The following is a 12,093-nucleotide window of genomic DNA, read 5'->3' as shown; positions in this document are numbered from 1 at the left end:
GAGAGAGAGAGAGAGAGACAGAGAGTGAGAGAGAGAGAGAGAGGAGAGAGAGATACTTCTCCCTTAGGTATTATATTTAAAATTATCATAATCAATATATATGGGGATAAAGGATATGCAAAGAAGAAAAAAAGATGCGTGATAATAAAAAAATTAATAATTCTTCATGTATTAGATACTGGAGTAAAATCTTTTCTAATGTTTAATTTTCTTCTTATTACTCAGGTACATGCATATGCTGCAGCACGTATACCGTTCGAAGAACTTCACTAAACCAAACCAGTACATCAAGTGCTTCCATAATCCTGAACGGGTCGTCACTTTGCACAATCACTTCCCTTTGGCTTGCCTTGGGGCCGGATGTACGAGTTATCCGATCGAGACAGAAGATGCTCAGCTACAGCATTATCGTGCTGATTGTGTGAAGTCTTTAAAAAAGACTTGCGTTGAATATCGCGAGAACAGCATCTTAGATACGACGATTTGGCGATACAAGGATCAGCTTGTGGAACGAGTTACCAGAACACTTCAAATCCTTGGCTTTTTCGGTCCAAGCTAGCGTCACGTTTTAGTTTCGCTAAGAACTCTGATAGAGTTTTACATTAATTCTTTTTTTTTCTTCTTTTTTTTCTTTTTTTTTTTTCTTTCTTTTTATTCCCCCCAACCTTCTTCTCTTTGACGTGTTCGTTACTTTAAAGAGATCGGCGCGAATCTCAACGATCGTCCTTTTATATAGGATTAAAAATATCGTAGAGTCAATTAAGGTCATTTTAAAAACGTTAATCGAAATCATTTGCGAAATGAATTTAAACGCCTGATCCTTAAGTCACGGATCGATGAAATTTTAGTTGTCGATTTCTTGATAGAAATATTATATCGAGAATTTATTATTACAATAGTCTACCACGTAACATTGTCAATTTACAATTTTTATTTTATACCTAGACGTATGTATATGTAGCTCGCAAATTTAAATCGATCAAAGGTATACATATATATATGTGTGTATATATATATATATATATATATATATATATATATATATATATATATATATGCATCATTATATTAGCTTCATAAGATTTGTATTCTCAATGCGTTCGTCGAACCTTTTTCACGTTTTGGTAGTCTAATGAAGCAACATCCTGCTTTATTCCTTCAAAAATATTTTTTTATTTATCTAACTTCCTATGTGACAACGATATAATTACAGTATATTCTTTATCCCTTTATCTATTTCTTTCACGTCGCTATGTCTAGTTTTCCTTCATGGTGAACCTCGATCGCTTTCTTTATATAGGATAAAATAAGATTGACTATACCATTATATTCCGTACTAAACGAAACGCTAATTCTTTATTTATGCGTTTCATACGTGCTTGAATACAAGTTAAGAGAAAGCGATTCATGTATACACCATGAACCGATAATTAATGTAAACAATATTAGATTAGAAAGCCCATTTATAGATATAAATAGTCTCATATCTAACTTGTAATAATTTACTCGCATCCTTTACGCTTAACCTACGATTTTCGAGTGTGTCTATTGTGAAAAAGTATCTTTGAAAAGGACAAGACTGTCCTCGTTTCTTATCATCTCTTTTTAATAAAAATTTCGTTATTCGCAATATAAGGAAAATCATAAAGAAGATGTGATAATAATAATAATAATAATAATAATAATAATAATAATAATAATAATAATAATGATGATGATGATGATGATGATGATGATGATGATGATGATGATGATGATGATGATGATGATATAGCGAAAAAAAAATGAAATGAAATAAATATTTTCTCACGAAACTTTGAAATTATATATTAATTAGAAAACTGATGCATCTTTTTTCATTGAACTACGTGCCTTTTTAAAGATAATGTCTTAAAGTACACTGTTCCGAGCTTAGATTGCTCGTTTCAACGATGTTTCCTATCTGTATATAACTTACTATATACTTAATGAAAAAGTCACATTCATCGTAAATAAATAAATAAATAAATAAATAAATAAATAAATAAGGTCAATAATTATATCAATGAAATGTATCTTCATGGAGAATTACCCACTTCCTCATTAGTAAATCGATAAATAAAACAAACATATATATATATGTGTTTACATTATACAATGAACAAGTTAATATATAAATTAAAATGCTTTAATCTCTTTAAAACAATATCGTAGCTTTCATGTAAATCAAATATAATCAATAATATTATGTTTGATTTTCATTGAATTTGATTAGCTTATATATAAAATTATATCTTAACGATCTTTAAAATCGTATGTACACCTTAACATAGATGGAGTACGATTAGATTCATTGGTACGAATAGTGTTACTCAATCATTACAATAATCTTTCAAGACATGTGTGACCATTGCTTCAAATACTTCGGCCAATATAAAGCTTGAATTATAATAATTAAATATAATCTCATAATTACATATACAATACTATAAATAATTTTTATTTATTCATATATATATATATATATATATATATATATATATATATATGAATATTAATATTATAAATCTATAAAAATAATACCTTGATATTTTTTCATTTTGTTTTCTTTTCTTTTTTTTTTCTTTTCTTTGTTTATAAATACTTCGAAAAACTATTATAAAAATATTTTTCTATGTATGTCAAGTAAGTGGCATATATCGTTAAAACTTGTATTAAAGAAATAAAGTACCATTAATTGTATTTGAAACATAGTATTTACGGCTGACAAATGCTTTTGTTTCTAACCGATGTATATCTGCTTTCGTATACTATAGGAACTAACTACATTCGTTACCGCTTTTGTAGGTGGATCCGCTTTGGCTCTTTCGTTTACAGACGAAAATCCGACGATATGGCGGTGGTAGGATAAATTTGGAACAACCGTTCGGGAGATGAAACTCGCTTATGTTACGGTCTCTACTGTCTTAGTTTCGTGCCGAGGATTATTCCCAGTGTGTCTCTCGTGTTAACGAGAAGAGAGAGACAGAGAGAGAAAGAGAGAGAGAGAGAGAGAGAGAGAGAGAGAGAGAAAGAGACAAAGAGAGAAAGAGAGAGAGAGAGAGAGAGAGGGAGAGAAAGATACTGGGAAGTGTGGATGACGTCGACATTTGGACGGTTTATATAGATATGTAAAAAGTGTGTGACGAAATTTTTCTCTTTTTTTTCCTACTTTCTTTTTTCTTTTTTTGCTTTTCTTTTTTTTCTTTTTTTTTCGAAAATCTATACAACGAAATATCATCGATGATCGATTAGACTTGTCGAGTAATGTCCGAATCATATTCGTTGTTCTGATCTAATGGGTTGTACGTTCATTATTTTATTGTGAATGAAGGCACGCGGTTATACTTATATGTCCGACTAAGTGACATTGCGTACGTAACAAAAGAAAAAAAAAGAAAAAAAAAAGAAAAAGAAGAAAAGAAAAATAGATTATCATAATCTTCATCGTGATATCATTTCCAAAAGTTCTCCTACGTAACTCTACATACGTACTTACGTACTTGCCTACTTATGTTACGTATGTATATAAATATGTACGTATCTATGTATGTATTTTCATTGAATCGTTTCTAATATCCTCCTCCGTCTATCGAATGATTTGTATAATATACAAAGAGTTTCAAAAATAAATCTCCGCGTCTACGAGAGAACGTTTGGATTGAAAGATTTTGTAACACGTGGATTCCATGGAACCGGTATGAAGAAGAAATATATTCAACAGACGTTAAAATAAATAGAACGAAATAAGTGATGAACACGTAAAAAGTTTAAAGGAAAAAAAGGAGCAACGGATAGATATATATTTCCTATGTCTGTCAGGAATTGACACATCGTGAATTGAAAACGTTAGACGATAATATCCTGTCGTTTTGAGATAAGTAAAATGTCACATACAAGATTGGAAATATATGATCCATTTGCTGATCTCGAGAAACCTTCGAGATGCATAAAATTCTTACGTCTTCTTTGGAAGTTTAGCAGATGCGTATTCTCTCACGTAACGTTGGTCTCCCTGGTTGTGGCATATTGTGTCATAGGTGCATATGCCTTTGAATCCCTTGAGGCAGATCATGAGAAACAGGTAGGTATATTATATTCTATGTAGGTCAAGATATATACGTGTGTTCGTGTGTCTATGTGCGTGTATATATATATATATATATATATATATATACGTATGTATGTATGTATGTATGTATGTATGTATGCATGTATGTATGTATGTATATATAAGAACAGCTCATTCCCAAATATATTTTAAAATTTTGAAGAAAATAAAGTTTCTATAAAGTATTCTTGACGCACGAAATTCATCTTCAAAACTCTGATATATATATATATATATGTAGAGGGTGTGCCAAAAAAAGGAAGAAAAAAAACTACAGGTTTCTATGTGATATTAAAAAATTATCCCTAGATTGTATGACTCTTTTTAGATTAATTCAATTCTATATATAAAAAAAAAGAAACGTTTTGATCTTGTTTTATTATCTACAAAAAAAAGAGAGAGAGAGAGAGGGAAAAAAGAAAAATATACAATTAGAGTTTGAAAAGAAAAGAAAAATCTCGACAAAGAGAGAATAATCGATGTTTGATATCACCAAGAAATTTTTGAGCCAACTCTATACAATCATCAATCGTCCCCATCTTACCTCGTGTCGTCTTATCCCATATTCATTTGATCATTTTATTATTTATTTTTTTATTATAACAAATATAGATAAGAAACTTATTGTTTGAGTAAAATTCAAATTTATTTTTTATCTTTTTACGATATATATATATATATATATATATATATATATATATATACACGCACACATACATGTGTGTGTTTGATCATTTTTAACCGGTTTGGCTTATAGATAAAGAAAAACGTGAAGTATTTAAGAGGAAACATAACGGAAAAGCTGTGGAAGTTGACGAAGGAAGTTGAGGTTTTAGTACGAGAAAATTGGACGTTGGATGCTTTACGAGAGTTACAGGTAGAAACAGAAAGAGATGAAACGAGAAAAAAGGAAATTTCTTTTTTTTTTTTCTACAAAGATAAATTACAAAAAAATATATTAAATACAATTTACGTTTATATCTTTCCAAAACGTTTATTACGCGTACATGGGCATATATATATATTTCTTTTTTTTGTCCATTTTCCATTTCTTAGGGTTTCGAAAGCAATTTGTTTACGTTACTCAGAAAAGAAGGTTGGGATGGAAGCGAAGAGGAAAATAATATACAATGGACTTTTGCCGGTGCCCTATTCTATTCAATTATTGTAATCACGACGATTGGTGAGTTGAAAGAAATCATCTAACACAATGTATATACATACATACATCCATACATATATATTTACATGTTATATACATACGTAGCATTTCATCAATCCTCTGATCAAATTAATATCAACGATAGAGTCTTTGAAGTTTCTCCTTGTAATTGAAAAGGTCTAAACTCGTACATACATACATACATACATACATACATACATATATACATATATACATACATACATACACGCTTACGGTCTTATTCTGTGTGCATAACATTCTAATCTACTAATCGAATTAATTGAAAGTTTGACTTACGATTACGTTATTAAATCTATCAAGCAATTCATTTATTCTAAGCATCGAACGTTGTCGAAGGTCATGTTGAAAGACGATTTGGTAACTTAGTAGTATATATGTAGTTAGGAGAAATTCGATGCGATTAGAATTTATTCACATTCTCATTGACATTCAAAGAATTCTCATTGACATTCTTTCGGTGAACACCAACTATGTAGGACCTATATTAATTTACATTGTATTTTTCCCTCATGAATGTTTACATACAAAGATAAAAAAGAAAAAATATATATATATATATATATCTTTTTTCTGTCTTTATAAATAGACATTAATGATTAATAAATACAATGAATCTTTTTCACATTTATTATCAACTAAATGTCAACTAATCCGCGATGGTAAAAGGTTGCATTTATTTTTTCGTCATGAATAATTCGAGATTACTGAAACGTACAGAAATAAATTTTATTTAAAAGCTACTTTATGATCAAACTCGTAAATCAAAATATTTTTTTTTATCTTTTACTTACATGCGTTACGTATGTACGTGGTTATGTTAAACTATCAATGTCTGTCACGTGGATCACCTGATACTAACGTTGGATATTTTTTACTGTTGAAACAACAATATCGTTTGCCATTCGCACAAGCACCCTAAAAAGTAAGAAATACAAAATGCGCTTTCACGTAGTTTTCCTTTTATTTATTTTCTTTTTACTTATTTATTATTATTATTATTATTATTTTTTTTTTTTTTTTCTTTTTAATATAAAAACTTACGAATTTTAATCCAGCCGATGGACAGTTAAAACTGTATCTACATTTGCAGGTATCGTATTCGCGATAACGCGTCCCTTTTAGATATTGGAAGGGTACATGTCCAGAATCTAAATTATCGTCGTAATCGATGATCGATCCGCTCGGTAGATGTGGCCTGTCATTATCGAAATTTCATAACTACCTCGGCGTTAATTAACACGTTGAGTGGCCAAACCAATTTTACAGATATCGTTATGTATACATCTAATATCTTCCATTACATTTTGTGGATAAGATGTATTTAATATACTTTCTTTTTCTTCTTTTTTCTTTTTTTTTTTTACATTAAACATCAAAATCATTAAAATATAATTCATTCGAAAAATCCACGTTATACTTTTAATCTTTCATATGTCGTAAAACGAGAAGAAAAAAAGAAAATTGTCGAAACATTTTAAATTAAATAATATCAATGGCATTCGACGTATTAATCAACGACGTTACATTAACATTTTTATAGTGACCAAGCAAATAAGTATAAGTTAAATTTATTAATTATGAGAAGCATTTGTAAATTATAATATTGTTTAAAATGCAATGTAATGTGGTATTAGTTTTTGGACGTGAAAATTGATAACATATATATACATATATATATATATATATACCTTCCAATAATTCCTGTCGGTCCACCAGGTCCTATCAAGACTCCGTTGTTATTCGGATAAGTCGTCACGAACGGCCTATTTCCATGACCATAAGAGCCTGAATGCTGCTGTGGTCTGGATCCTATGTTCTCTGGCTTGAATCCCACGAATGGGCCACCCGTATTGAAGTTCTCCAAATCGTCGGTATTCTCGTGTATTTGATATCTATCATACACAATAGTAACAATCGTTGAAAATATAATCCGTTCCTTTCATTCGCATTATGGAATAAAAAAAGGAAAAGAAACAAACAAAAATAAAAAAAAAAAGAGAAAAACCAAAATAAAAATAAGGACAAAAATGGTAGAGTTCGTTTTAGACATTGTTCATATTGGACACACCTTGCATTTCCAATATTGGTAGTTCTACTTTGTCCATTGTTGTTATTCTCCCATATCCATTTACCATTTTCGGATAGTACACTGACAACGACACAAGAAATAAAAATATAAAATCTCATATTGTTACTTAATTTCTTCTGAAAAGATATATTGCTACACTATTGTAACCTGTTATTACGTATGTAGTACGATAATACTTTCTTAACGCAAAAACCTTTAGAAGGCGACTAAATGAGAGTGAAAGTGAATCGTCTCTTTATATATGCAACGTGGGAAGGTGAACGTACCATGTGGTTCAAGTCGAGGTCCTTTGGGATAATAATGATCGACATACAGGTTCTCTCAACGAACTATCTCGTCTCGATTGACTACTATTTTTCGTTTCCTTTTTCTTTTTTTGTCCTTCAAAAAAAATCTCTCAAATGATTTTGTTAAAGCATTCGTCGTCGTTGTCGTTATCACTTTGGATGTGATGATGATGATTCATCGGTTAGTTTTAAAAGATCACGATTATTAAGATTTATCCTAATTCTATTTATTTGTTCAGTATTTATATTGACATTTTTATTAAATATACATTTAATAAAATAAATTATTGGTATATATACGAATATTTTGATAAGTACTTATAATAAAATATCAGTACGTAATATGAATGATCGGTGTATAAATAATTAAATGGCATGGTTACGTATGAGTTGTATCTAAATTTATTAATTAATACTGATTAACTATTAAAAATATTAACAAGTTATTACGTTTACAAATATTTTAATTATAATATTAATTAGTTTTTTTATATTAATCGATGTAATACCAATCATTTGTATTGCATATTGATATTTTATTATAGAATTTTATAGAATAGATCAGTGACCATTTATATAAAATACTAATGAATTAAAAATCTTAAAAAATCAGTGACCTTCTAATTACCATCCCTATAAATAGCAGCTACATTTTTTCTTTTTTATTCGTATATGTACATATTTTAGAAGAGTAAGAATTTCAAATGTAATTAAAATCGCAAGGACTGTTACAAAGTACTTGACTTTATAAGATCGTTTTAAGATTTCTCCTTACTAATAAAATGAATGGTAGATAATAAAATCTTTATAACGAAATTGAAAATTAATTAATTAATTAATTAATTAATTTTTGTCTATCTTTAATCGTACTAACATATCGTAGAAATATTCAATTTATATGTGATTAAGATAGAAGAAATTTGTAAATAAAAGGAAGATAATTATTTCATTAGGAACGATTAGGAAAATTGAATATTATTTTACGTTATAAATTAATATATATTATTTATGATCGTCGATTTATTTTGGTATTACATTTTGAGTTACAAGCATCATTCTATAATTTCTTACGTATCTTTGTGGCGTTACGAGACCGATGGTAACCTCATTACATGAAAAATAAAGTCAATACGACAAAGGAACGCATGACCGAGTTTCATGCTAAATCGAACGTTCTGCTCATCCTGCCCTTTTTGTTTTCGATCGTTACGTCATTTTGCATCCGCCGGATACAGAAACAGAAACAGTCCGATGCTGTCCTCATCGATCGATTTTAATTACAATTCGTAAAATCGATTAAATTAAATTATTCTGTTTTTTTTCTGTTATTATTATTATTACTGCTATTGTTATTATCATCATTATTATAATTTTTGTTTTAATTAGATAAGAGCTCAATGTGAGAAACGTTAGAAGGAAACATTGAATGCTCTTTTACGATGACTTTTGTTTGACGTTTTCTTTTTTTCTTTTTTTTTATTTTCTTTTTGTATTTTCTTTTTTATACTTTTTTTTTCATTTTATTTTCTCTTCTTTCCTCTTTAAATCTTTTTGTTCGAGAATCATTTCAAGTGAAACGAAACCCATTTATCCGTTTACTTATATATATATGTATGTATGTATATATATTTGAATATAAACCAATTACTGAAATCTGTAAAAAAAAAATTTATATATATATATATATATATATATATATGTAAATAAAACTCATTTTGTTCTCTTTTCCATTTTTTTTTTCTTAAATCTTTTTATATGAGAAATATTTCAAGCGAGACAAAATCCATTTACGCATTTACTTATATACATATATATACATATATTCAAACATAAGCTAATTCCTGAAATATGCAAAATAATATATATGTATACTTTGGTAAAACTTTTGTTTGGCTTATTTTTTTCTTATATTTTTTATCTCTTTCCTTTGGAAATCTTTTCATGTGTAAAACATTTCAGGCGAGACGAAATCCATTTATTCATTTACACATATATATTACGTACACACGTGTTACTTATATATTTATATATTTATACAAATATACACATACACATACGCACATACACATACGCACATACACATATATATACATATATATATATTCGAACATAAATTCTTTACTAAAATCTGTAGAATAATATAATATACATAGATAAAACTAATTAGCAGATTTGAATTCTGGAACTTGATGACCTTAACCTAAACTCAAGATGGACCAGTTGGACCGTGATGAAAGTTTTATGCTCGAACGTTAAATCATCATTTAATCATCGAATTTGACCTTGTCTTATGATCATTTAAATACCAAACATTATCTTTGCATATATATATATATATATATATATATATTATATATTATATATTATATATTATATATTATATATTATATTGTATATATATTATATTATATCTATATTATATTGTATATATATTATATTGTATATATATTATATTATATATAATATTATATAATATTGAATATATATAATTGGTGCGTATATAAATAGGTCATATGTTAAATAATATAATAAATTTTAATGTAATTTCAGGATATGGTCACATAGCACCTAAAACTAAAAATGGAAAAGTCGTAACGATATTCTACGCTGTCGTTGGAATACCTTTGATGCTTCTCTGTTTGTCTAACATCGGTGACGTAATGGCATCAAGCTTTAGGTAAAAATTAATTATTCATTCTATGATTAACTTTGACTCTATGAGAATGTATACGGATTTAGATATAATTCGATGAGATTTTTTTCTTTTTTCCTTTATTCTTTCATTTTTCTCTTACGCTTTATGTATGATATTTGAAATTAAAAAAAAAAAATCTCTCAAGAAATTTCTATTTCTTCTTATTCTTTTTTTTTTATTTATCTTTCTAATTTTTATTTTTTTTTTTCTATGTCTTTATAAGATTTTTATATTGGAGAATATGCCATTACGTAACTATAATAAATTCTATGAGAATGTAGCTATGATCCAATGAGATTCATTTTTTCTTAAGAAGTTTATTGTATAAAAAAAAAATCTTCGTTCAAGGAATTTCTATCTTTTCTTATATATATATATATATATATATATATATATATATATATATATCTTTTTTTTTCCTTATTTTTTTCTTATTTATTTATTTTAAATTTTTATTAGATTCTTGTATTGGAAAGTATGTTGTTATGTATGTACGAAGCCACCAAAGAAGAGACGTTCACGTCCCAGTTTAGTAAGATCCTACTCAGCAAGGCAATCAGGGTGATTAGTCATTTCATTAAAGTTACGTTAATCTAATGTTCTTTCTTTACAAATGGAAAAACCACAAATTCTTTAGGCGATACGACATTAACAACAGAGCTGCATCTTTCCGACGTTCGATTAGGCTGAGTCAGAGATCGACTGACGGAACATTAGGAATTCCCGAAGGTTTGACACGAACTTCTTATTCGGATACGGATTGCAGGTATATAACATACAAGGTGTATCATTTTAAACGGTGTATCATTTATACGATCAAATATCTCCTATACCAATTGGTTTTATAAGCAAATGTTTCAAACAAAAAAGTGTATTCAAATCATAGAGTTCATTTAGAATATCGATTTCTATTTAAACAAAATTATGACTTCTACATCTTGACAACCGCGTCTTCTATAAATTAGCTGCAATATATATTACAGTATACTCTAAAAACTTTAGACTACTTTTATTTCTAATATTTGTTTAACGTCAAATCAATAGAATCGGAAATATTTGGTCATAATCGTTTGAAATAAAACACCCTGTATATATAGTCGTTTTATTTTTCAAATATAAATTCAATACATATACATGTACACACGTACATATATATATATATATATATATATATATATATATATATATATAAATTTGTTCTTTCTCTCTCTAAAAAATCTCTATAAAATCAGGGATAATTCTCGACGTTCGAATGGAATGGACCAAAGGAGAATCTATTCTTATCAGTTATCTTCTCCTACGGCATTAAGGCCAACGACCTCCTTCAGAAATACGGATATACCTTTATCCTCTCTAAAATTAACAAAAGGTAGGATTTATGTATTAAGAAAAGAAGAATAAAACCATTGATTGAATATTTCTCACTAAATCCTATTATCTCCCGAAACAGGTAATCCTAGATTAGGTACTCAATCTCTCGATCGAAGATTAACAAGTGGAACTATAGAAACTGATCATTCGCCTGTTCTATGTAATAAATATGCTTTGGATGATGTCGAGGATGATTTGTTTTTATGGCAATCTACGTCACGAAATAAACGTAAAGATTTTCATTGAATTTAATACTTTATATTTATCATCGATATTATTATCGATATTTTTACATTCATTATTAATATATTCGCATGC

At 28.1% G+C, this 12,093-nt stretch overlaps 3 protein-coding genes across 8 annotated transcripts in view; 2 read left to right on the top strand and 1 right to left on the bottom strand.

Moving 5' to 3' along the window:
• The window catches only part of LOC124422203, a 30,574-nt gene extending 28,535 nt beyond the window's left edge, over positions 1–2,039 (top strand). For all 6 annotated transcript variants that reach the window (XM_046958327.1, XM_046958326.1, XM_046958328.1 and 3 more), the window contains one exon: positions 226–2,039. In XM_046958327.1, the coding sequence (XP_046814283.1) occupies positions 226–559 (334 nt within the window). In that variant the 3' untranslated portion in view covers positions 560–2,039. The remainder of the gene's footprint in view (positions 1–225) is intronic.
• An 826-nt stretch (positions 2,040–2,865) lies between these two features.
• The window catches only part of LOC124422082, a 16,579-nt gene continuing 7,351 nt past the window's right edge, over positions 2,866–12,093 (top strand). The window contains exons 1-8 of the mRNA XM_046958024.1: positions 2,866–4,102; positions 4,887–5,006; positions 5,186–5,312; positions 10,260–10,386; positions 10,864–10,965; positions 11,042–11,170; positions 11,637–11,773; positions 11,855–12,004. Of these exons, the coding sequence (XP_046813980.1) occupies positions 3,905–4,102; positions 4,887–5,006; positions 5,186–5,312; positions 10,260–10,386; positions 10,864–10,965; positions 11,042–11,170; positions 11,637–11,773; positions 11,855–12,004 (1,090 nt within the window). The 5' untranslated portion in view covers positions 2,866–3,904. The remainder of the gene's footprint in view (positions 4,103–4,886; positions 5,007–5,185; positions 5,313–10,259; positions 10,387–10,863; positions 10,966–11,041; positions 11,171–11,636; positions 11,774–11,854; positions 12,005–12,093) is intronic.
• On the bottom strand, positions 5,222–7,623 carry LOC124433158. Its single transcript, XM_046982846.1, has 5 exons — positions 7,402–7,623; positions 7,022–7,225; positions 6,375–6,528; positions 6,125–6,248; positions 5,222–6,037 (listed from the first exon to the last, which is right to left on the bottom strand). The coding sequence occupies exons 1-4, from the start codon at positions 7,518–7,520 to the stop codon at positions 6,159–6,161; spliced, it is 567 nt and encodes a 188-aa protein (XP_046838802.1). The 5' UTR covers positions 7,521–7,623; the 3' UTR covers positions 5,222–6,037; positions 6,125–6,158.

This window comes from Vespa crabro, chromosome 2 (assembly GCF_910589235.1).
Source record: "Vespa crabro chromosome 2, iyVesCrab1.2, whole genome shotgun sequence".
Lineage (NCBI taxonomy): Eukaryota > Metazoa > Arthropoda > Insecta > Hymenoptera > Vespidae > Vespa > Vespa crabro.
This window is presented reverse-complemented; position numbering and strand designations above follow the sequence as displayed.

Bases quoted from the DNA above. Each gene is read 5' to 3' on its own strand.
- LOC124433158 (XM_046982846.1), bottom strand. From the start codon at position 7,520: ATGAGATTTTATATTTTTATTTCTTGTGTCGTTGTCAGTGTACTATCC. The intron at 6,529-7,021 runs GTATATATATAT...CGATAATGACAG, and splicing joins CCGACAGGAATTATTGGAAG to GCCACATCTACCGAGCGGAT. The intron at 6,249-6,374 runs GTAAGTTTTTAT...CTTACTTTTTAG, and splicing joins CATCGGCTGGATTAAAATTC to GGTGCTTGTGCGAATGGCAA.